Consider the following 25,475-nt stretch of genomic DNA (forward strand, 5'->3'; position numbering starts at 1 on the left):
ACTTATTTGTTCAGTTCCCATGTTTTTGAAAGCAAGGGCAGGATAATTTGTTCATATTGTCTACAGGGAAGTATTAGATGTGATGTTTAAACATGATCTCTGTAAGCAGTTTGCCATGCTGTTGCCCATTTATGTGTTCCAGGGAAAGGATTTATTGAATGTTATGTTGTTTTGTTTTTTGGACCTCATTGCAAATTTTTTTATTCTATTCTATTCTGCTCATCGTTTTCATTTGGCCATTATACACAATAGCTAGGTACAGTGGTGCTAGAAAGTTTTTTTTATAATGTTCTGAATTTCTGCATAAATGTGACCTAAAATGTGATCAGATCTTCATCTGTCATAAAACTAGATAAAGAGACCCCAATAAAACAAATAACACACAAAAGGATATAGTTTGTAATTCATTTATTGATCAAAATTCAGAAAAAGGGTTCACAAACGTTCTAGCACCACTGTAGATAGTTAAGTCCAAATCTGTAACATACATGACTAAATACATCTGTAAGACAAAATGTTAATCAACAGTGTCTTATGTCAATGACGATGAATCATATAAGGCTACCACATAATCAAACTTGGACAATGGAGTAAAGGAGTACTGTTTAAAGACCATTACAGGAATCAGCAAAATTTGTGACATCCTGTTCTTAGAGAAACTGCTGTCCACTTACCAAGGAAAAAATGTTCAAAAAGTTTGTGTAAACCGTATTTAGGTCTTATTAGTTATGAGTAACTTCAACTGGAAAGAAATATTTGCAAATGTTGCAAATGAAGCTGCTGAAGGGAAAACGCAGCCAAGACTGAATAAAAAAAATAATTTCTTTACATAGATTGCATTTGTGAAACGATGTCATTTAAGTGAAATTCACCAGTAGACAAAACAGACCATAGACTTTTTCCATTTTCAGTTTTCTACAAGAGCTTCCTTAGGACTTTTCGAAAAGTGAGAATAAGGTATTTGCAGTCACCATATTAGGGGAGAAAATGAGTTCTTAAGAAATATTATGTTGCAGTGATTAAAGCATTGTGAAAAATACTTGATTTCAGATTTTCACCATGTTGGTCTGAAGTCTGTCCTTCTAATTTATGGTAAGAGGAAATGTTGATTTCAGCAGTTTCATAGTTTCCAGGGCTATGTATTATCTGTCAGGTTTTAAAGCTCTAAAGTTACCACTACACCTGTTACCTGGCAACCAATGTGGCCATGAAACCCTCATCGAAAAAGTTTTATGAGCAAAGTCTTAGAATCTGGATGGATACTTTGTTTTTACAAATACCCTAGGTGAAACTAGCACAGTTTATTTTCCAGCTCTGTGTTACAGCAGTTCATTTATCTGAAGATCTGCAAAGTGACTTCAGAATTGCCTGCTGAGTAATTCATTTTCTAATCTAATGCTTTTCAATTCTTGAAAAAAAAGTCTGTTATTCCGCAAGGAATGATTATTATGGGCATGTAATGGCTTCTTGAGGGATACCACATCTGAGGTTACATCCCGAACAGGCAACATAATTCATTATTTCTTCAGGCACCAGTAAGACAAAATGGCTGGTTTTCCGAACGTATTTCTTTGGAGTCAATAGACCACTCTGTACCACAAATTTAAACCAAAATGTAAAATGGCAGCTTAAGTTTCACAGTTTTTGGAGCTCGGTCTGTTGGTTACAGATTCATATGTTCATTTTTCCAAAATAGTCCATTTTGTTCTAAGGCAGGTCTTTATAGTAAATGAATTTCTGAAAGCTGGCAGTATACCCCAGAGGATTAAAGTGAAAAACAGAGCCCTGAGGTGAGGTAAGGGTTTTGTGGTGAGCTTTTATAGTCCTTTAAACAGATGAGAACGCTTGGGCAGATGGACAGAGAAGAAGGGGAAGAGCCAATGGCTGATTAGACCTGTTGGAAAAGTGAATCTTCATGTGAAACAACTTAATTAAAAACATGTACACGTACTGTATGTATAGACACAGATTAGTAAGGGTGGTAACTGCTGATAACTGAAGCCAAAATGTTCCTAGTAAATTGCAAAACAGACCTTGAGGGCTTTGGAGACAACATTGACAAGTGTAGCCACACAGCTGTAGTTAGGTTACCCTCTCTAGATATGATTAAACCCTATTCCTTCAGTGTGTGCTGTTATGTTGTTGTTGCGGTGATGTAATTGCTACTGTTTCATATAATTTTATTTTTATTTACTACCTGCCAGTGACGTGATAGTATTTTAGATGGTAGATTCCGGTTAACCTTTAAAAGATGTTGTTGTTTTTTTCCTCAGACTAGATGCTGGTGGCTAATATACAAGTCTGGATTTATTGTTTTTTTTGTGGTAACTTGCTGCTGGTTTGAATGTACTAAACATTAGTGTTTCGGTTTCTGAGTTAAGCATCAGGTGTGAGTGTGATTCCTGCCTGCAATTCCATCATTAACATCTGAGTTTTGGTTATGTTTCTTGGAGCTGTCAGTAATAACAATAGATTGTTTAACTTGCAGCTCTGGCCACTTGTAGTACACAGGAAGTCTGTTTCTTTCCACAGTTCCATCCAGTGTTCAGTGTTGTCTGTTTGGCATAACATCACGTAAGAGCTATTTAGAATATAAAAGCAGCATGGAAAGGCAAAGGAACGTTATTTATTCTTCAGAATCCATAAGCTTTATTTCTGGCTGAAGTATCCAGTTGATTTTGAGATTAAGATTTAAAGACCTGTGTTGAGGAATATTTTGTAATCAAGTGCATTTTAGGGTGTTCTTAGCATGTTGCATGTTTTTAACTGGTTTGCAAGTATACAAATGTGTGGACAAATACAGTAATCAAAATCACTGCCGAGTGATGTTGGTAAGTCTTGAGTGAGAGCCATTCTGAAAGTTATGCTTTCAGCAAGAATTCACACATTGCAAACAAGGCAGAGGTGCCAGTTTGCTAACAGTGATTATTACGTTCATATATCTGTGCATTTATAAACCCTTTAAAATAGAAAACCAGCAAATATGAAACATCATTCAGGTTACATGGTATATGAAAACACAAATGGAAATAGATGTTTAGTAATATTTCTTTCTTTCGAAGAGCAATAAGCAATAGTACTTAGTCTTTGCATGTTTGCAGATACTGAAGATTCCACATTTGGCTGGAACTCCCTCTGATTTCTTGTGCTGTCTTCCCACTGCTATATCTGTCTCTTGGGTATTTTTCTGTGTTTAGTTTGCCAGCTTTTTGCAGGGGTCAGCTACCTTTTAGAAGGGGCGCCACCAGAGTTGGCGCATGTGCTTCGATTTTACGGTTTTGCTTGCCATGGATTTTTTTATGTCTTTAATAGCCCTACTTACATTTTGATTAAGAAAAAATGTATTAAAATATATGAATATCTAAAATGATAGTTAATATGCATTTTGTACCACTGATCCTTGCCCTTCCCAACACTTTAAGCAGCACACAAGCCTCTGAGTGTGCAGTTGTTAGCCAGCTATGGGAGAGACAAGGAACTGACTTCATGTGTGAAAACACCAGTTCACAGAGGTACTGTACATTGATTCAAATGCTGAAAAAATTCTCAAATTGCAGTCTTTTAAACATCAGTGGTTTGAAATATCTTTGCATTTTCCTTGCAAACTGAAACACTGTGTTTTAAAAATAAATAATGTTTAAATGATAAATTGGAAGTTGGGAAAACAATCACAAATCACCCTCAACAAAATGCAAAAAGTTTGTCATCTCCAGGTGGTTTTGTTAAAACTCTTTTGAAGTTCCAAAAAAATGAAAATTGTGCGAATATCAGACTTCGAGCTGACTTTACTGTGGTGCATTTCAAAATCCTCAACACCCATCCACTGAAACACCGAAAAATCCACACCCCTGTTAGCGAAGCTGTCTGGTTTAGTCAGAAAAAACACTGGGCCCAAATGTTGGAAATCCTGATATCTGACAAAATGTAACCCCTTTTTCATTGTGCAGTTCGGGGTAGTTTTGACCTTTTGTATTTCTAGATGATGTCCATGCATCAAGACAGTCCACAAAGCAAATCAATCCCTTCCACAGCTTTACCATGCTTAACTTTACACCTCAGTGAAACGTGTAGCGGGCATTACTAATTGCGAGCTTTCTTGTGACAAGAAGAGTTTAGCACCGCTAAAAATAATGCAGTAAATAAACCAAGTGAATTGTTTTTTCTTCTTCAAAGAGCTTTAAGTGGGTAGCATGTTGTAGAGAATGACAGAACATCCAAGCATAATTATGAACATTTTTTAACTTACTTTCTTTGTGGCTTCCTAGACTTTCATTGCACTTGCCGTTAAAAATCCCTTTGCGTGCGGATAATGGACCACATGCTGTAGGTTGCCATCCCCTGCTCTAGGCAACAAAGCTGAGGCTTAGCACTGATTTCCAATTACTATGGGTCTCATTGAAGACCGTCTGGACTTAGTTTTCATTCAGCAAGCTTTGTCTCCTTGCCAGATGTTTGCTTTTAGGAGTCACAGTCTTGTAACACCTTCACGTGTCCCATGTTTTGTATAATTCTTGATGATCTTTTCAGTGTTTCTGTGTTTGTAGTGATGATTCAGATGATTAAGATAGACCCAGCATTTAGCTGGTTTCATTATTTAAGAACCTTAATTATTTTTATGCAAGGCTTAATTCAACTTGTATAACCATTAAGAAAATGAAGTTCCCTCATTTAAGTAACCTAACATTTACAAAATAGTGCATTTTTCCTAAAATAGATCCACTTTCTTAATCAGTATAGCAGGTTGTGATGGTCTTTCCCCCCGAGTTCATCCCCACTTGATGTATTTCTGGTGTAACTTGAAAAATGCTTTCACGTGAAGACTGAACCTCTACATTTGTCTTTGATGGCATGGGAGATAGTTCTAGGTCATTTTTTCGGGGTCCTAGTCAGTCACAAATATACACACAGATTGTGGGACCGAGTAGCTCCATCCAGTAGGAACTAATTGCTTGTCGAATACATTTTGAACCTCTTTTTGCAGTTATGGTATTTAAAGCTAGTACTGTTGGAACATTGTAAAGCAATGAGCACTTAACTGCAAAGAGGTTCCATAAGAGGACATTTTCTTGGAGCTGCACAACTTATCAGTCTTTTCCTTCTTGTTCAGGCTGAAGGGTAGAAGTGCTATGGAAAATATTACATCCGTAATTTCCTGAAGTGTCCATGAAGTGTTGGCTGTTTTGCATGTTGTACAGCATCATGGCAGACCGTCCAAGCAAACTTTTATTTTTGGGAGCTCCAATGTCTTGCTGAAACTCTCAAAAATAATTTTCTTTCCCTTTTCTATGGAGATACAGACTGACGTGCAAAATTCCAACCACATGAAAGATGATGCCATTAATCTGCTACATGGAAATTGCTTCAATACAGAAAATAATGATGGTTGGTGAGTTTTACCACCATATAGAAATGTGTAGTTAAAAACACATAAATCAGGTCTGACAACCATACACTTTTACACTGAGAAAATGCAGTAACAGATGAGAGAGACTTCTGACCTAACTTATGATGGGCTTCTTGGGGAGAATATGGGACGGGTATTTCGGGTGCTGCATTTATCAGAACCTAAAGGAAATCTGCTCACACATCATACACGGCATGTTAGAAGAAGACAGAAATTCAAGGTCGGTTTTCGGTTGGGCTTAAGTTGGATTGACAAACTGTAACTGTAACTCAGCTGCTGCTTTTACCAGTTAAGACTGACGTTCTTCCCTGTATTCCTTACAATCATATGAACTGTATTAAGCTCTTGTTATGCATTCAAAAATAATTTTTAAAAAACCTCATTCATGTTCTATGTGAGAAATATTGAGTTTGTGAGTTTATTGGTCTTAAGCCCAAGACATTTAAAAAACTAAGAAGCCTAAACCAGAACCCTTGACAAGAATATGGTTGTCGCAGTCTAGTATGCATTCCACCTTCAAAAGTCCAATTAGCTTTAGCCACACAAGTAAACACACAGGAATTAATAACGGGAAATAATAGCATCCGGCGTAATGCCCAAGTGGATTCTTATTATAATAATAATAATGCTTGGTTGTGTAATTCTGAAAATTCCCTTATTCATAAAGAAATTGTCCAAATTCCCAGCAGAGGTTCATTTTCGCGTGGTTAGAAGGGATGTTAAAGGAATAGAAAACTTTGAGAAAGTTATTCTGATTTTGGATCTCTAAATGCACCTGAATAGTAGAAGTCTTATTCAGAAACTTTAGTCAGGTCACACATTCAGTGGCTTCCACTTGCGCTGGTGTGTTGACACAGGTATCTAGACATCTGGTAATTATGATTAAGTATTAAAATGGGCTCCATATTAGCTGTGAAGAAGTTGAAGCTGTCTTTTTAAAATTGTTATACAAGATGGATAAATTTCCCAGGTAGAGCTTGGGAATAAAATGAGACATTTCATCACTGAGCTGCTAGTCAAAACACACAATCTTGCAGTCCTGTTTAAACAAACCGGCTGGTGTTTACCAGTCTTTTATTTTCTTAACTGTTCTTTTTTTAAATGTATATGAAGTTTTTTAAATACTTTGTCCAGGCAAAATGATTTGGAGACCTAAATATACAGAGTAAGGGAGTACTGTCATCTCCTCTTTAGTTTGCCTTCTCTTGGACAGAGCTGTAAAAACAATTTGGCAAGTCAAAAGAGTTGGGACAAGAGAGAGGAAAATTTAGGCCTGCAAGTTTACTTGGCTTAATAATATTCACTAAAGGCTTTTTTTAATTTTGAAAGGGTTAGTTTGAAATTGTTTTCAGTTTTTTGAACCAAGGTATAGTTTGAACAACAGGAGTCCTTCAGAAGTAACCAGACTCTATAGCAGTTCTCATATCTTGTCATTTTAAAGCTTGCGGTTAAGACAGTTTGAAATGGCCATTAACATGGTATATACACAACCTACTCCACACATTCAAAGCTCAAAAGAATGAAGAAAACAGGAAATTTCTGTGGAAGAGAAATGGAAAAGTCGTGATTGCAGAAGCACTGCAGCCCTTTGCCTGTAGCATTTCCTTAGCAATCCACACAAGTCGCTGAGTGGCCTCTGTCATCTGTGTGCAATAGTAATGGTTTACATGACTTCAGAACACAAAACAGCTGTTGCTGCAAAGTTCCTCGATCAAGTAGTGACTCTCAAAAAAAGGTTCAAGTCAAGGGTAAAGTCATTGAAAAGAGCAGCACAGGAGAAGGGTACAAAAAATATCAAAGTCTCTGAATACCCCTGTGAGCACAATCAAGCAATGGAAGTGGCATTGTACCCCAGAGATGCTGCCCAGATCAGACTGCCCCCCCCAAACTGAGCAGCTAGGCAAGGAGGAGGCTGGTGAGGGAGGCCACTGGGAGCCCAACGACAACTCTGGACAAGCTACAGAGTTCGATTACTAGAATGGGAGAAAATGGGAATCTATGAGCAATATCCAGAACATTTCACAAAACTGCCCTGTATGGCAGGGTGGGTACTAAACCTCAAATCTCAAAGCCCACATAGAGATTGCAGAATCCAAGTGGCCTGTAGGCACCTGGAAAAATGTTGCAATTGGTGTCACTAGAGACCAAATTGGAACTTTTTGTCAAATGTTAGCTTAACATAGCACATCTCCCTTGCAATGCTATCCTTACAGTCATGCCTGGATGTGGCAACGTTCTGCTCTGGAGATGCTTCTCCTCAGCAGAGACTAATAGAGTTAGCTTGTTAGGGTTAAAGAAAAAATGGACGGAGCGAGGTACAGGCAATTACTAGGGGAAAACCTGTTTGTCTGCTGAAGACTTGAATTTGGAACAAAAATGTAACTTCACCAGGGCAGTGATTCAAACCACAAGGCTAAAGCTTAGAAAAAGAAAGTTAATGTCTTTGAGTGGCCCAGTCACAGTCCTGCCCTGAATATTATTAAGAATCTGTGGAAATACTCGAGGACTGCTGTCCATAAGCAATCTAGCTCAAGAGAACTTGGGCAAATCTACCAAGGAGAATAGGCAAAATAATAATCAGACATTGTAAGTTCTGTTCCAATTACCAACAGCAATTTTAATGCCATGTGCCTTTTAAGAATTTTGTGGTTTGTGACATCTTACTTCCTAGTCAGTAGTATTTTTCTAATTAAAATCAGTGAGTAAATTTATTTTAGATAGGCTAAATAACAGCATGGTCCTCTCAACACTTTTAAAATGTAGTAGTGAAGCATTATTTAATGTGGATGTTTTGCTATTGAAGTTCAGAGCATTTTCTTGCGGTGAACAGTGAATAGTCCATAGTAATTTGGTCAACTTGATGTTTTTCATTGTAACCAAGCAGCCACTTGTTTTTCCGAGAACTTTGAATTTGAGAATCATACAGGCATTTCTGAGCTCCTAGATAACATGTAAAATTCTTTGAATCTGCCTCACTGGGTATCCATCTCTAGACTGTTTAGCTTAGCCACGTAAAACACAGAAAAATTGTGCAGATGCCTTCTGCCAATCCCATTAGTTGTTGTGGTGCAGGATTTTTATCAGCTTGCGTGTTGGTGGGGAAACATGTTTTCATTAAAATTAATGTTAATCCTCTTCTCCCAGACTATAATCGAGATGACAGTGATGTAATGCGATTCCCCCATGCCAGGCATACCACGCCGGCCCAGAGAAGCCGCAAGACATTCCCCTACAGTCTTAACTTTAAAAGCTGATGAGTCACATGACGTCCTGTGCAGTCCCTTGCTTCTAGGGGTTTGCCACCCACAAACTGTAAAATACATTTCTCGCCAGTGTGACTGCTGGAAATCTGTTATTTTTTGTGGAACTGAAAAACTTTGTATCTGACGTGAAGTGGGATGTGTGGTTTTTATAGCTCTTCATAAAGCAGGTGTGTGTGTTTAATTTATATACTGAAGTACCTGTGACCTAGCCTTGCCACAAGAGTGCCTTCCTTTGTAAAATATGATTTACTGTGGCTATTTGTTATAGAAATATACAGCAGTTCGTGCTACTGCTAGTTGTCAGCAAGGAGAACAACTCCACATCTGATGTTTTTTTGTTTTCCTCTCTTGTGATTTATTTACCGTCTGTATTTAAGTATGTCCAACCTGCACAACATTGTCATTGAATTTTGCCCATTGTTGCATTATTGTGTCTTGTAGGAACTGTAACATGTAATCTTGGCTTCAGTTTAGTATATTTAGCTTCAGTAGCGTTTGTGTGTTGCGCTGGCATCTGCCTAGGTTTGCCTTCTACAGTCTTTCTCGGCAAAATTTCAGTTTTCATGCAGCCCTTTAAAAAGCAAGTTTATCCTCACTGTACACACAAGTTAAGTCTCCATTTAATAGTCTAGGAATTCTGTTTTGTGGCTGACTGGCCCTCGGAAGTTCTGGGAAAGAATGTGGGGCGACAACACCTCCCAGAGAAGCAGGATGCTCGGACAGCGCTTTCTTGTGAGGTGGTCATGAACTGAAAAAAACTCCCCTGGAACTAACTCCAGGCAGGTAGCCACTGGGCAGGTGTTCCAAGAAGTCCTCGGAGAGAGAAAAGCCTCGGCGTGGGAGGGGATCAGAGGTGCCATCGGAGAAGACAAGACAAATACACTCTGACGGAGGGTGGCACTGCTGCAGGAGAGGGAGCGGCTGTGCCCTGGACCAACTCAAGGTGGGAGGTGCTTCCTGGGTAGAAATGAATGTCACGTGATCTGAGGGGACAGGAATGACCTGGAACTGACAGAGGAAGGAATGAGAGATTCCCACGCCAGCGACTTCAAAGGGGGTACTGGGCATGTGAGGAAAGGAGCCCGAGGAACAGTTGGGGAGAGCGAGGTCAATCCCGGAGTCCTGGCTTGCCTGACTTCCCTCTGACTCCTGTTCAACTCCGGATGGGCGGAGAAGAGGTTGGCGCTCTCTCCCCTTGATGGGAATGATGTGGTATTCTCTCATCCAGAGGGGTTTCGCGCTCTCAGGGCAGAGACGCAGGGAGATGCCCCCTTGAAGAGCAGATCCACGGAGTGAAACGAAAGATGATGGCTAGGGCTCAAAACTGAGAACAGGAGCTGGAACACAAGGACGGATCCTGTAAGGCAGCCTGGAGAAGGAAGTCATATCTCAGCACCAAACTGAGAAATTTCTCCGGAGGTAATCCCCAAGGGAACAAGAAGGAGAAGGCCAAAGATTCCCCACAAGAGCTGAAAAGTGTCATAAAAGGCTGGATTTCTGGCTCTGAAGGCAGAGTAGCTCCATGCCTATGGCAGGACTGGAAGTACAGTCTTCCAGAGTCACGATGCCTCAGGATTGTGGGAGAAAAATATCCACACACAGGTTATTAAAAATTATTTAGAATTCAGGTAGTTCGGGAGCCATTATGGGTGGTGGGTGTTAAAGTAAAGTTGGAGAGTGAAATGTCCGCACCTGCTGACAAGCAGGTACCCTCCTACAGGACACTTCGATTTGATTCGAGTCGAGTCAGAATACTTTATTCAGTATTTTATTCTCAATAAATTCTCAATACTTTATTCTCAACATGCACCACAAGCTGAAATAACCACAAAGCAGAAACAAACTTTGCTAAGAAAAAGGTATACATTAATTATAACAGCAAAGGGACAATAGAAATTAAATGAAATGTTGTATTTGGGAAGGTATTAGAACATGTTCATGCGTCTTCTTTGGGGATGTGTGAAAGACATGTTCACATAGATAATCACAGGAATAGGTCTTGGCTTTTGAACCATGTTACTGATGTGATCCAAACACTATGTGGAGCAGTAAATTTAACTATTTGACTATGTGTTTGTGCAAAATGGAACAAGATTGTAGAGAATCTGAGATTTTCCAAAGTACACATGCACCTGGACATGTGTGCGCTGCTTGGATAAAATGTTTTTGAGCCCTAATTATCTGCAACACGACCGCATGTTTTGAAAATATGAGAGCAACAGTACATGCTTTGGAGTGAATTACTGTTTATGGAAAGGCACAAGAAGAGATATGGAAAAGCTGATTATAGAATTGCAAACCAGATGTGTATTATTTGTATATTTGCCAGTTTTCAGAGTGAAATAAGCAAAACAAGCAAAGAGCAGACAGTTCAACTACCATTTACTTGACTTGAAGAAATCCAATATAGATTAATACAAAATAATGCAAAAGTAATTAATTTGCAAACCAATAGGTACACTGTGCTCTGATGTATAGGTTCAACATTTTGTGCTCTGAAAAGTTTGTACTTTGTATGTAGATTGTATTTTATGGTGTTTTTACTTATGTGTAGATCAAATTATTGTTGCTTCCTCTGATATTTTTATGTGACTCTTTTCACAGATTATTAAAGGAATATGCTCATTAAGACTTAGTGGGGTACCCTTTTAAGCCAAGTGCAAAAGATCAGTATCTTCTCTGTTCTTATTTCCTTTGCGCAAGGTTTTTCTGGTTGCTATTAAATTACTAATTTTAACATTATTTAGTTGTTTGTTCTACAATAAGAGGGGTACCTGTATGTCTCGATTGCAAAACGTGAAGGTTTTTTTATGTATGCTGTGGATTCCAGTTTTAACTGCATCTTACATTTAACCCTAACTCTAGCACTGGTAATTAGCATAGGTAAGCTTGAAAATTGCTTTGCTGCTAACAAATTGGAGATTCTGAGTTATTTTTTTAATTATTTGCTTTTGGCTTTACAGTGGTTGTTTCTTTCAGCCAGGCAGACCTTCAGCAAGTTGCTAGCGGGGGTTTAAATACCATTATGATGTAACTTCTATAATGTTCCCTTGTTCTTTTTTTTGTAAAATTAGAAACACTCACTCAGTGATACCTTGGCTGCAACCTGTGTTCCCTATGCTTTTGACTTGCCGTTCGGTATCAATAGATTTAAAACGTACACTATCCAGGATCTTTGCCTAAAAAGAAGGGTTCCACGGAATTCCCTAATTCATTCCATATCCAGGGAATGAATCAGCCAATATCCTTGGAACTCCGATTCTAAGAATGCGGATTAGTCCTTTCTCTGGGGTTTTCTTGTTTTTCATAATCAGTTCTTCCTTTTTCTGCAGTGTCATAGCTAAGATAATTAGTAATTACTGTCATTACAGATTGTGTTGATTTTAAATATTGTATGTCTCTGGTGCCGTTTTAAAAGATTATAGTCCAACATGGTAAGTTCCTCAGAAATCATACACTTAAGCACGACGCTTATTAAGTGTAAAAAGATCCTTTTAGTTTTATAAATTTTACTTTTTTTTTAATTTGGAGAAGACTGTCAAGGAATGAATTATCCAAAATGAGGTCTGTCCACCAGACAGTCCAAACAAACAATAAAGGACAGGGTTGGTTATCTTGGGCACTTCATTTCATTGCATTGAAAGTCCATGCCAGTTATTATATCAGAGTGATTTAGAGCACCTGGTTTAATTAAGCAATTACAGATCGTTTCAGTAATTACTTTATTGGAATGGCAAAGTTGGCCAGCCCTGCTATAGGAATTGAGCTGAGCAATTGTGAAATTCTGCAATATGGAATGAAAATATATGTTTCTCTCTGATTTAAAACATAAATCCACTGTTGCTGCCAGACCTTTAGACATCTGTTGTACAACTGGGATTGTATTCCCCAGCTATGAAACAGAAGTTGACAGCAAAACTTTAGTTGCCATTTTTGCTGTAGAATTACACGTTTGCTGTGGAATTAATCAGATATCGGATGTTAGTAGATGTCGTTCTGTCTATCTCAACAATAAAGCCCTGAAAATGTCAGATAGTTGGAACAATACAAAAAGTCTCTTGTGAATGATCTTTGTCCAGTACTGATTAAGTGGTGTCGTTTGGAAATTCAGCAGTATTTCTTTGTGTCAATTTCCAAGGAAAACGCCCTGAAAGTAGCTGTTTTGCACAGTTTCCAGGTCAATCAATGCAGTTTTGATATTATTTGTCATAGTCTTAGGTATCTGTGCAAGTATGATTAAAAATAAGAAAACTGCTAAATCAAATTGCAACTTATCATATTTGCAGAAGTCTGTATGTGAGGGTTCTCTCGGGAAGTGAAATTGTAAACATCATTTTGAAAACACACAGATTTCAACTTCATCAAATATAGATTAATCATTATAATTTTCAAACGTGTCCAGATGTGCTAATAAAATATTGTAGTTTACTGGACATGTTAGTGGATGTTATAGTTATAGTTGAGGAGTTATATTCATAGTGCCTCAAACCTGGGCACTGAACAAGCAGTGTTGAGTAGGAAATGAATAAGTAAAGATGTGTATCATTTCTGAATCTGATATTATAAGCCTGATAATGATATAATCAAGGCTTAAACTTGCAATGAGAATGTCTTCAAAGTTTTTTTAAAGAGCAAATTCTGACTTCTCATTATCTAATGTGCAGTATGCTTTGCAGAAACTGCACAATTGCTACTTCACCTGCTCGGTTATTCTTTGATTTTGTTCTGTCCCCTCATCACATTGTTGAGGATTTTGGCTCATGGGCTTTTGCAGACAGAAAACAGATTCTTAAGAGGCCTGCATTTTCAATTACAGATTTCAAAACCAGTACAAAGCTGGGTGGACATTTTCAGGAAATTTGGTCACGGTATAAAAAACCATAGTCCTAACTTATTCTGCCAGATCCCTTGCTTTTCATCTTGTTTTTTTTTCTTGTACATCTTTTACCCAGCTTTGACTGAGACACCCATTTTAAATTTCATGTATGTGCATGGCAAGTTATTTTATTCTTGCATTTAAGATTATACCCTTTCTTAGCTATTAACTTTTTTCTTATAGAATATTCTGTCATTTTGTAATTGGGTAAGAAGTCCTTGAACCGTTCGTGATAGGGTTTTTCAGGACATGTCGAACTGAGATCCTGGTAACTTGAACAATAGGAAAGCACCTAGTGTGAGGAGGGATGTTAACCCAGTGTCTTGGCAGTTCCACTCTGGACTTGCACAGTTGAGAAAAGTTATTTCAGTTTCTCACTCCTCTGGCCTGTTTTGCCCCTAGATTATGGGGGTGTTGGCTTCTGTTCTCTGCTGGTGTGCGCGGGGAATTGAAGATTAATGTGCTGTTACATCACTGTCACTAATACCATGTTCAGACTTATTACAGTATGGCTGGGAGATGAGGGAGGATCACACAAGTCTTTTTTCCTCATCATGTATGGGATGAAGCCTGTCAGATATAGGAGAGAGGAATAGCAAACATGTCTTAACTGCATGTTGAATTTTTTTTACAGGTGGTTTTCCTTTTCACATGATGAGTCTGGCTGGGGATATCTATCCTTTTCCAAACTTGTTTTATAAAATTGAGAGCAAAGAAAGATGAAAAGTGGATTAGGTTGCAAAGTATATCACCATTGTTATTACAATGGGGAGAATCCCTGTCCTTATCTCATTTGTATCTAGATATACAGGTTACCTTGCAGATGGTTTAAACTTATGTTCTAGTGGTCTCCTCAGAGACTTCTAAGACCAAATGTTTTGTGCAGTCTAATCACACAAGGTGGTCATTAGATTTATTTCTTTTTCTGTTGTTGTGATTTGCATTTCTTAAGAGAAATGCAGTATCTGGTTTGCTGTCATCTTGTCTTGACACAAATATCGTGTGTTGTTTTTTAAGCATTACCGTACTTTCTAGGGAGCGGTTTTTGGTCTGTTTGGGTAATCTATGACAGACCCATATTTCTCCTGATTGTTGGTGTGCCAGCTGTTAAACAAGCATGGTCCTTTATTAGGTGTCTGTTACTACTAAGCAGAGGCTCATTTAACCTTTCAGAGCAGTGCTGGACACTGAGCCGGCCAAGTGCCAGCAGCGTAGTTCCATAACCAATTATTTTAGTGTGTCTTTACCAGGGTGTCAGTTCCTTTCTTAATTCTTCCTAGAATACGTTATCTGTGTACATTTGTTTACTGTGGTATGTCACGGAAGAAAAGCTGTTTATTTTTATTTGGTATCTCAAAGAAAATTGCAATTTTTTCAATTTATTGCTACCTTGCTTTGAGAGCAATAGTTTTTACCTTTGCTTGGAAAACAGTGTGGAAAAAGATGTCCAAATTTCATCCATAACAACTTTTCCATGACACATTTTACTTCTTCCAGTTTCTACAACAATCCATCAGTTTCAGACATTTGTTGTCCATGCGTCGGGTTAGTACCACTGACTAACTTATGTTAATGCCACGTAATGTTAATGTCCGAGCTCTCTCCAGCAGCAGTCGTCATTAGTACACTGCATAATGTCTTTGTCTTGTAATTGTAAATTAAATGTTCTACACCAGTCTGTCATTGGACAGACAATGGGGTTACTTGTTGGTGCATCTTTCCTAGAGAATCACTGATTCATGGAATCCTAATTCCCCCCAGGTAGTGTACAACACACATGGCAAGACAATTAGGTCTTCTGTGGGCATGCCACATTAGTAAATTGCACATTATAGAGTATGAAAAGTTGGAAATTAAACATGACGGGCTGTGGTTTAGACAGGAATATTGTGAGCAAATTATCACCATTAACTATTATACCAGGTAATGCGCACACTAAAAGAAACTCGGCAAGTAATTTGGCATCCTGATAAAACAGCTGACATCCTGTCTTCAGAGTAAATACACAATCAGATTTGTAGTTTGTTTCACTCCATCGCTTGTTAGTTTAGAAAAGTTTTTTTTTTTTGTGTGGATTTTATAGGACATCTGCTCACTCAATAACTGGCTGCATTTGCCTGTATAATCAAGTAGAGGCCTTGTGGGCTGTACATTACTTTTGTGCCACCTTGGGTTTTGGAATAAAAATGCTAAGCTTTAGGAGACATTGCATTGTGGCCAATATTATATGAAAATAGTAATATTATAAGTTGAGTCAAGAACAAAAATGATTGTGCGCACACTGTCAATAACCTGAAAAGGTGGCTAAGAGAAGACAAGTTCATTTTTAGGCAGATGTGACTATTAAATAAATCAAAATATTGTCCAGGAATCGCCTGTTCTCATACCAAAGAGCTCTTGTCAACCATAGCCTAGTTTTGTACAGTACATGAACATTTAAAGACAAGAAAAATATGGCTCTGGCACGGGGACTATGCACAAGATTTTTTGTTTTGTATTGTATTTGTTCTGAACAGAGCTTTGTGTGTTGGTCTTGAAAACTGTGTTGTGTATTAAAAAAAAAAGAAAAAAACATGAGTCTTTTTCTCCCTCCTGTGTTTCATTATAACTTAGGCCTCCATCCTGAGTACATTAAAGTTTTTTTTTTTCCCCCAGACTGCAACAGGAATTTTCTCTTTTTTTCCCCCCTGGTCGTCTTTCTCTTATGCGCTCTGTTGACAGATGAGTTGCGGTCAAGAGGAAATTCCGTGGTAGTCTCTGGGTAGGTTTCTGTATAAGGGTTTCCCAGATGCAAAGCAAAAAAAAAAGCATGGATGGATGACTAGAGGGAGGGAGAGAGCTGTACCTGCTGGTCCTGGAGATGAAGCAGACCGACTGAGAAGCAGGGAGATCAGTCACCCTGTTTTATATCACCAATTTAACAGACCACAATGGCCGTGCTGGCTGGGATAAGTGAACAGAAATAAGAAGGCCTTTGTGAGGAGATTTGTTTACAGTATGTCTCAAAAAGTGATACCCTGCACTGTAAGCAGAAGTGCTTACAGTACCGAGAAAAAGAACCCCTTTAGGATTGTCACGTATTTCACATATCTGAAGCCTAAAATGGTGTTGGATTTAAGTCCTGATAATATGATGAAATACTGTAAATGACAAAAAAACATGGTGCACTTTTAGCATGTATATATCCTTCAGTGATGCAGCATTTAGTATCCATGTGTGACAAGAGTAGGTGAACCTTGAAATTCAGTAATTCACTGGCACCTCCTTGAGCAGTAGTGACTGCAGCTACACATTTCCTAAAACCATTGGTCAGCCTGTTGTATCATTTTTTGGGTAATGTTGGACTGTTCCTCCTTACAGAACTCCTCCAGTTCTGACCTTTAAGGGCTGAATTTACAGCTCACCACAAGGACATTTTGATGGGGTTTCAGTCTGGGCTTTGACTAGGCCATTGTGAAATGCTGAATTTCTTTTTGTTAAAGCCATTTTTTTCCAGAAGTGAGCATTTGGAATTACGGAAAAGTACTTGGAAAATGTTTAAATGATGTATCTTTATAAAACACCTACATCTTTCCAACAAGTAACTTCTTCACGATAGGTGTTTGCTTCGTTACAAGCATTCAAACAGGAAAATAAAATTGCTGAATTAATAAAAAAAAGTCTTGTTTTGACTGATCTAGAATGTTTTACACAGGAATTCATATAGAATTCCTAAGAAAAAAGAATTCAATTCTTGTTGAGGTAAAATATTTACACCATAAACAATCAAGATACATTTCTCAAAATAAGTATTTTATCCAGTAAAATGTTATACATGTTTTGTGAGTCACCAAATGAGGTAATTGGGAAGGTGTAGACAGTACTTTAATATCCATGTCAGGCTTGTTTTGTTTTATTGTCTTGAGAGAGGTTTCTGCTTACATCATAACTTGAAATGTGCTTTGTATTATGAAGCTTTATTTTCCATATTTTGTATTTGGGTATGTGAAGGTAATGTTAGTATTTGAATTTTCCAGTGTTTATTTTTACATTTAGGTTCAAATTAGAAGTACGTGTTTCTTGGAGTCTGTGGTTAAAAAAGCAGTCAACGTTAGAGGCAAATTACTTTATTATTAAATCCCATCTATTGTAAATGTGTAATTCTTATAATGTATAGAGAGAGGATCCTGTATCATTTTTCATATGCATACCAGACATACACCCCAATTTACACTTAAACTTAATTTGTCATTTCAGAATGGACATCATAACATTTGTACTTTAATAATAAAGTATTTTTTAATACAGCCAAAATCTGCTTAAGACCAATCCAGGTGTATCAAGAGGACAAATTTGATATCTTAAGGCGATTTTCGTAAGACGCTATTAAAGTTCCAATATTTTACTAAAATTGCTGTGCATTTCAAAATCCTCAACACGCATCCACTGAAACACTGAAAAATCCACATCTCTGGTACTGAAGCTGGTTTAATCTGAAAAGAAAACATCAGGCCCAAAAGTTGGAAGTCCTGATATCTGACAAAATGCAACCCGTTTTTCACTGTGCAGTGTGGTGTGGTTTTGACCTTTCTTACAAAACGATGTTGATTGCACTTCGTGGACTATCTGTCCCTTCCACAGCTTTACTATGCTGAACTTTACACTTCATCGGCGACACGGATCGTGAGCTTTCCTGTGACGACAAGAGTTTAGACCCGCTTAAAAGAATGCAGTAAATAAAGCAAGTGAATAGTTTTTTTTTTCTTCTCCAAGGAGCTTTGTTGCAGAGATTTACAGAACATCCAAGTATAGTTATTAACATTTTTTAACTTACTTTCTTTGTGGCTTCCTACACTTTTATTGCACGTGCCGTTAAAAATCCCTTTGCGTGCCAATATGGTGCTCATGCTGTTGGTTGCCGGCCCCTGAATTGATGCTTTTTTTTTCTTGAAGTGTTTAAACCTCACAGCTGCCTGGCCTGGATTCTCATGCCAAACCTCTGCAACACTAATCTTACCCTGGGCCCTTTCTTGGATCATTGCCATTTGCCTGTGGAAAAAAAAATAATTTATATATAAATAAATCGCAAAATAACACAGAACTTTTATAGCACTTGAAACACACCTGTTATTAATGGCTTGGTGTTAGTAGGGCCTAAAATTTGTTGCAAACACCTGTCAAAAACAGCAAATGCAGCTAACGATGCTGTAGAGCTAACCCGAACCCCAATGATGAGATTGCAGGGACACTGATTTCGCATCTGACTTGTACCGTGATTTCGGCCATACGATATATATTTTTTTTTTATTGGGTATTGCAGCAACTGCTTTTGATTTTCTCAAATCACAGCACAGTTGGTCTTCGTTCTCTTAGAATGGATAAACAGTTACAAACGCTTGCTTTACAGGTTCATAACTCATGGATCTTGAAAGAAGCCAGAATATCGGCTTCAGCATCATAGCTGGGTGGCTGGTTTCAGTCTCCCACAAGCCTCTGGGGGAGGAAGTGCTTCCTATTCAAGTTCTAAAGGACTTGTTCATGGTTTCCACTTGTATCCTCTGGTTCCTTTTACAGTGTTTATTCATTTTTTTTCAGGTTGTTTGAGTCAGGTCCTCACATTAGGCTAGGAATTGCCTTAAAACACGTGTCTTTATCCCTATCCCTAAAGGTGAAACAGTTTCAATGATACATCAAACAGGGTTTAAGAAGGCTTGCACAAGATATGCGTCACAGCCCTGTTTTGTTCTAGTGAGGTTTGCTCAATTTTGTTGTGGCCAGAACCATGGCTATTAGTGAGCCTAGTCATCTGCTCACCATGGGCTCTGTTCTGAGCTAGCTCATCTTGCTGTAAGTAAAAATGGAGAAACATGCTGGCGGTGATGCTGTCTTAGCTGCTGACAGTACTCCTCTTTCAAGTGCCAGCTTTGTGCTCATGGGAAAACTTTTAAAGGAAGTATAAAGAAGCTGACAGTAAGATTATATATAAACAATCAATTTTAAAAGCAAGGCTCTGTATTCATACGGAAGTGTTGCTTTGCGATTTGTGATTTCTTTCTGGCAAGCCTATGTTCCGCTTTCATCAAGAGGACAGAAACTTAATTCTGTACCTTCACTGTGACTGTGAAGTTAAAGCGGCACCATCACAATCCCCTGGATGTGCAAGGTCTGTGTTTTGCAGGAGGGGGAGAAGTTAAGTCGATAGACCCTGAGTTTACTGTGATGTTCTTTCTTTGAGCAGGCCAGATGTACCAGCAGTACCAAGCCCAGGGTGGCTATGCACCTCCTCAGCCTGCAGCCCCTCAGCAGCAGTACGGAGTGCAGTACCCAGGTTCGTACGACAGTCTTTCATCCTTCTCATTTTAAACTTTGATTCGAGACTTTGTCCATCGGTTTTCATGAGAACCACTGAACCTTTTATACTGTATGTACATTAGTCACAATTAGGCCTTACTGACCTCTTTGCTAGTAGAAATTAGACATTATTCTTTATACATGCTTAGGCTCTGCTGTGCTAATATGTTTGGATAATATTTAATGGTTTGTTGCATATTGTTATTAACAATGCATAACTTTGCAGCATACATTGAGTTAAACATTGGCATTCAAAATCTGGAGAGCATTTCTAGTGGTTTTTTTTTTTCCTAAACAAATTGTGTACGTCGGAACAGCTGCTTATAATTTATGAAGGGGGCAGGGATATGGGGTTTAGGTTGTTTGTGAGAAGGCCACAGTCAAAACGCAGCCACTTCCTAACCTGGTTTTGGTTACGGGATTATGTAAGTGTTGTGCAGTCTAAAAAACCCTGACCTCCCCGCGGAAGAAAAGGCATGTTTCTGAGCGAGTCCTTCTCTGGTTCTCCAGCAGGTTACAATCCCCAGGCGGGCCCCCAGCCGACACCTCAGCAACCGCAGCAGTTCCAAAGTTATAACCCACCAACGTCCCAGGGAGCTGCCCCCGCGCCCGGGTTCACGGGGCAGCAGCAGCAGCAGCCCCAGACTGCCCAGCAGTACCCACCTGGTACCTTCCCTCCCCAAAACTATGCCACCCAAGCGTCCCAGCCAGCTAACTATAACATGCCCCCTGCCTCCCAGCCAGGTATGGCCCCTGCCCAGCCCGGGGCCGGCTTTCAGCCCCGTCCGGGTTTCACCCCGCCTCCGGGCAGCACAGTGACCCCCCCGCCTAGTGGCTCCAACCCTTACGCCCGCAACCGCCCACCCTATGGCCAGGGCTACACCCAGCCAGGCCCCGGGTACCGATAAGGCCCGGCGGGGTTCTCCACCGACTGCAAGAGCTCAGAGGGGAGCTCTGACGGCGCCCCGCAGCCCTGGCCAAGAACTAGGAAACGTCCCGTCCCCCCGTACTCGCGCAATCCAAAACGCAAAGTTTTGTTTTTTTCCCTCTCTCTCTCTCTTTTTTTTTTTATTGTATATGGTTGACGCATAAAAAGTGGGCACCTTTTTTCACAGTTGCATTTAAATAAAAAAAGAAATAGCGAATGTTGGCAAGGGTGGGAGACCTGGGTGAATTATGTTGATTTTTTTTCCTTTTGCCACTATCCAGTACATTGGTATTATACGTAAGTAAAGTTAAATCAATCTTTTCGGGAGACACTAAGTATATATCATTAATGGAAGAAGTAGATTGAACCTTCTGAAGGATATTACATTGTTAGCTTTAAGTTTAGATTACCTGTGTTTGTTGTTTTTTTCTCCAGCTGGTTTTTACTAATATCTGATTGAAGATTCCACATGAGTGTGTCCTTAGATGTTCTGTACAAACTGTAACATTCTCTTAGAAAGCTAATAAAGATATCCAGATCCACCTTGTCGTTTTTTTCTTCGCCCTGTCCTGTGCTTGTGAAGAAAGCCATGTTGAATTTGACTTGTTTAACCCTTCTGTCTAGGACTGGAAAAGTGTTGTAACTCGTATTTCTGCTAAGTTTGTGGTTACAGCTGACATGAAAGGAAAAAGACACAAGGCTTTATTTATTTGACTTGCTGGTCAGTAGTCTGACTTCACTTTTTACTTGCGATCAGCAGGTATGAATTATAATTCTGTTCTTTCCTTGGCTGACGTAATGAAAAATGCGTTTTTCAGACACAAAGGGATCACTGAATTCAGAATTTCAGACTCGGGCACTACTTGGTACTTCTTGTCTTTAACGCCGAAAAAGCAATTTGTATAAACCAGAATGTGAGTGAAGTAAGATCTCGGCAGTGTCATAGGACACACAAACATATAGGACTAGTGGCAAACATAAAGTGGAACTACCTTCCCAGTTTTTTCAGACTGGTTATTACATCTGGGTAACAAAATAAATTCACGTTACAGAAAAAAATGACGAATTTCAAATCGCGTACAAAATTGTGAACTTTGTGAAAGTGCCCTTCCTACTCACTAGTAACAGAAATGTTCCAACATGATCTGCATTTAACAAGTATTTGATGACCAAACCACCTCGAAATCGAAATTCTATTGGATTGAAAGAGATGTATTCACAAGCTTGCTTGTTTACAATGTAAAATGGCCGCAACATGTCACCGGAAATGTCTTGCCTCGCTCTGCATCGCAGAATATAGCATACCTGGAAATTTCGATTTTGTGGTGTGAAGTGGAGGTGATACAAGTCACTGTACATTTTACTTTCACTGCGGTTTGAAATGCACTCATCAATGCTGATTCTTTATAACCCTGAAATACGAAAATAGTGTTGCAGTTCCCTTGTAAGAATAAGAAAGTGAATAACCAAGAGTCACCTAAAGTCCTGAGTAGAATCCTATTGAGACACTGTGGGAAGGCATGAGGTCATGAGCTAATCTGCCAAGAGGAATGGGCAAACTTTGCCTTGAGTCAGTGTGTCCTGCCCCAACTGGCCAGCTGCAGCAGTTGCTGCCAGTGGTGCTTACCCCAATATTGAATTCATAGGTCTGAAGACGTGCAATCGACCGTTTTCTTCTCTTTGGTATCTACTGTATGTTAACGTAAGCCCATAAAGTTCGAGAATCCGTGTGTTGAAATAACACATTTTTATCAAATTAATATGCAGCATTTTGTCGTTTCACAAAAAAGGCACCCATTAGGAATGGTGTCAATGCTTTTGCAAGGCACTGTATTTTTATCTGGCTATGCCCTCACTGGTGTGGAAGATTCTACCGGAAGAGATGTACATACAGTATGTATTTGGCTCTCTTAGTTCTTTTTTCAGTCTTATGCTTGCAGAATTCCCTTCTATAGTTTCCTATAAAATGTCCTTTATCCTTTTGACTGTTTTAGCAGTCATTTGCTTTATAATTGCACACAGAGGGAAAAAGTCCCACAATTGCATATAATAAGTAATAAATTATCCTAAATGCATCATCCTTCCTTACATTTTTAGATCTGTATGCAGTGTAAACAAAGCAGAAAATCGCTTGCACAAAACAATACGTTATGGAAGAGATTAAATCGCTGCATAAAATATAAACATCTTAATGTATTGGTTAATGTCTATAGCCGAGCTGTCTTTAATTTCAAACACACATGGTGAGTTGATGTTTTTTCCAACACTCTCCTCCTTTGTATTTTGGGTGCTTAAGGTTCCTTTCCAGCCCTGATGTTTTCAGAATCTGTTATTGTGCCAAATCAGAAAAGTAATTTGTGGTATGCTGGCACAACAGATAAGGTAGCAGGGTAGTTCGACTGCTGCAGCTATGCATTTAAATGGCCTGATGCTAACCATTTAACCATTTATTGCTATTTTTTTAGACAGGCTGAGAAGAAAGAGTAAAAAAAAATGCTGAATAGTAAAGAATCTGTCTTAAATTGAAATTTAAAAAAATCTGACAAATTCAAAAGTAGTTGTTTAGTATCAATCTTTTCCCCAATATTCTAGGTTGTATGCCATGCATGTGGTAATAAATGAAAAATAATTACAAGACAAAATCTTAAAAAAGGAAAAAGTAAATCTTTTCTTTATTAATGAAAATATGTATTGGAAAGATCATACATGTCAAAAAAATTACAATTTAATGTTACAAAAAAATAATGATTAAAAAAATCTTAACCGCTGTCGCTGCTTGCGAGCTTTGATTTCTGTACAAATATAGATTCTAGACGATGAAGAACTCCTTTTGCGCTTACAAATATAGTATGAAGTAAACCCTTCTTTTTTAGAATGCATAAATACCACACCCTTAGTTAATCCATGTATGAGATTATGAAAAATAGCAGGACGTATGCATGAAGAGACTGGTGGTTCACAAGCGTAAAGGGAAATGATTTATTCCAAGTTCATGTTAAAAGGGCTTATTATTCTCCATATACATATAAATACATATTGTGCAAATTGCAATTGTAAACCCCTTCAGACTACAGCCACTGACTGGCGCAAGAAGGAATTGAATAGGTGTGAAGGCTTTGGATATAATTGAGACATCAAATGCAAATTCCACCTCTGCATCTGGCCGACAACATTGCTGTTTGGCTGACAAAGTGTTTTTTTGTAAAGCACCAAAGTCAAGAAAATGAACAGAATGACACACCACGATTCCTCTATGTCGGTTCTTCCAGGAATCTATTTCAACGTTATAATACCTCTGTACGATATATAAACCATAATGCGGCTCACGGAATCTGCATCCCTTACTGACATTTCTACAGCGATTTCAGGAAGAGACGCATTACTGCTCTTCCTGTGAAGCCCTGTGCCTAGGTCCACTCCCTTGTCTGCAGATAAACCACCAGAACGAACATTTTAATACAATGCTTCGATAAATAATATACAAGTTATCAAAATACTTTCAGGGAGCCAGCTTCCCATTATTTTATTCTATTTACTTATTTATTTCATGATTCTTTTGACACACCCTTTTTCAGTTGAGTTTCTCTGTCACCTTTTTTGATAAATAATGAGATAATTACTATTACATATTACAAATATACTCAATAAAATTCTTGATTGCGTAGGTCCTATACACATTTTATACATGAGAAAGGCTGAGGTTTACATGTAAGGGGATGCTATATTAATACTAGGTAATCATCCTCCTCTCTCCTGCCTCCACTTTTTTTTCCATTAGCCCCCCCACCCTCAATTTTCTCACCAGACTCCCCTGATGGTTTTACCACTTCCCTGGTATTGTTGTCCCACACTCATACCAGGGCACATAGGTAATATGGGAATTTCCTCCTATTTGCCCAAAGTTGACAGGTTCCTGGCGGACAGCTCTAAAATATCCTGGGGAGAAAGTAAATGTAATTTACTTTTTAGGGAAAGAAAACTAGAGAAAATGATCAAGCTCAGACCATATAACATCAGCACCATCCTCTAACCTAGTGTTTGTGCAGCTAAAACATTCAATCTACAGCAAGTGCGGGTTGTTGCTTCAGTTTTGCCAGGCTCGGTCCCTATCCCTTCAACATAAGTTTTACATGAAGAGCACAGATAGGATGTAAATGCTCAAATCAGGCGGAGATGGTTAGCGAAGTACCACAGGAATCTGTATTACCAGCACTGAACTTCCTAGTTTATATATCAATGATCTTCACTTGGCAGTAAAACACAAGGCAGAGAACCCTTTTTGCAAAGTATTGTGTGGTTCAAACGCAAGCCAACTGCTGAAGCTGGCAGAAGGCAGAATGAGCTCCTTAGATGAATAACCTCCGAGCAGTCACTCTGAATGACCTCCTTATTTGTACTGTAGCCTTTATTGCATTGTAGTGACTGTTAAAAGTTTGATTTGAGCATTTGTGTGTTAGTTAGTGTTTTGTTAAAACTTGTTCTGTCCATAAAAAGAAAAACAATACAGATTTCTTTTTAAAAAGGATAGTATCTTTATGTTCGTTAAAGGACAACTATTAACGATTAAACTGAAATTTGGAAATTCGGCTTAATCAGCGAGTGACCACCCAAACTGCATATTGAGTTTATCAAAGTAGCGTTAAGTAACCTTTTAGCCAAGCGTAATGTGAATCT

General features: G+C 38.6%; 2 protein-coding genes across 16 annotated transcripts in view; one reads left to right on the top strand and one right to left on the bottom strand.

Moving 5' to 3' along the window:
* tfg (trafficking from ER to golgi regulator) overlaps nt 1-21,343 on the top strand; it is a 63,857-nt gene extending 42,514 nt beyond the window's left edge. For all 4 annotated transcript variants that reach the window (XM_069178865.1, XM_069178866.1, XM_069178864.1 and 1 more), the window contains exons 7-8: nt 19,761-19,850; nt 20,384-21,343. In XM_069178865.1, coding sequence (XP_069034966.1) covers nt 19,761-19,850; nt 20,384-20,781 — 488 coding nt within the window. In that variant the 3' untranslated portion in view covers nt 20,782-21,343. The remainder of the gene's footprint in view (nt 1-19,760; nt 19,851-20,383) is intronic.
* Nucleotides 21,344-23,445: 2,102 nt separating this feature from the next.
* The window catches only part of LOC102686642 (target of Nesh-SH3), a 45,817-nt gene continuing 43,787 nt past the window's right edge, over nt 23,446-25,475 (bottom strand). For all 12 annotated transcript variants that reach the window (XM_015364482.2, XM_015364487.2, XM_015364483.2 and 9 more), the window contains one exon: nt 23,446-24,737. In XM_015364482.2, the coding sequence (XP_015219968.1) occupies nt 24,622-24,737 (116 nt within the window). In that variant the 3' untranslated portion in view covers nt 23,446-24,621. The remainder of the gene's footprint in view (nt 24,738-25,475) is intronic.

This window comes from Lepisosteus oculatus, chromosome 15 (genome assembly GCF_040954835.1).
Source record: "Lepisosteus oculatus isolate fLepOcu1 chromosome 15, fLepOcu1.hap2, whole genome shotgun sequence".
Taxonomy (NCBI): Eukaryota; Metazoa; Chordata; class Actinopteri; order Semionotiformes; family Lepisosteidae; genus Lepisosteus; species Lepisosteus oculatus.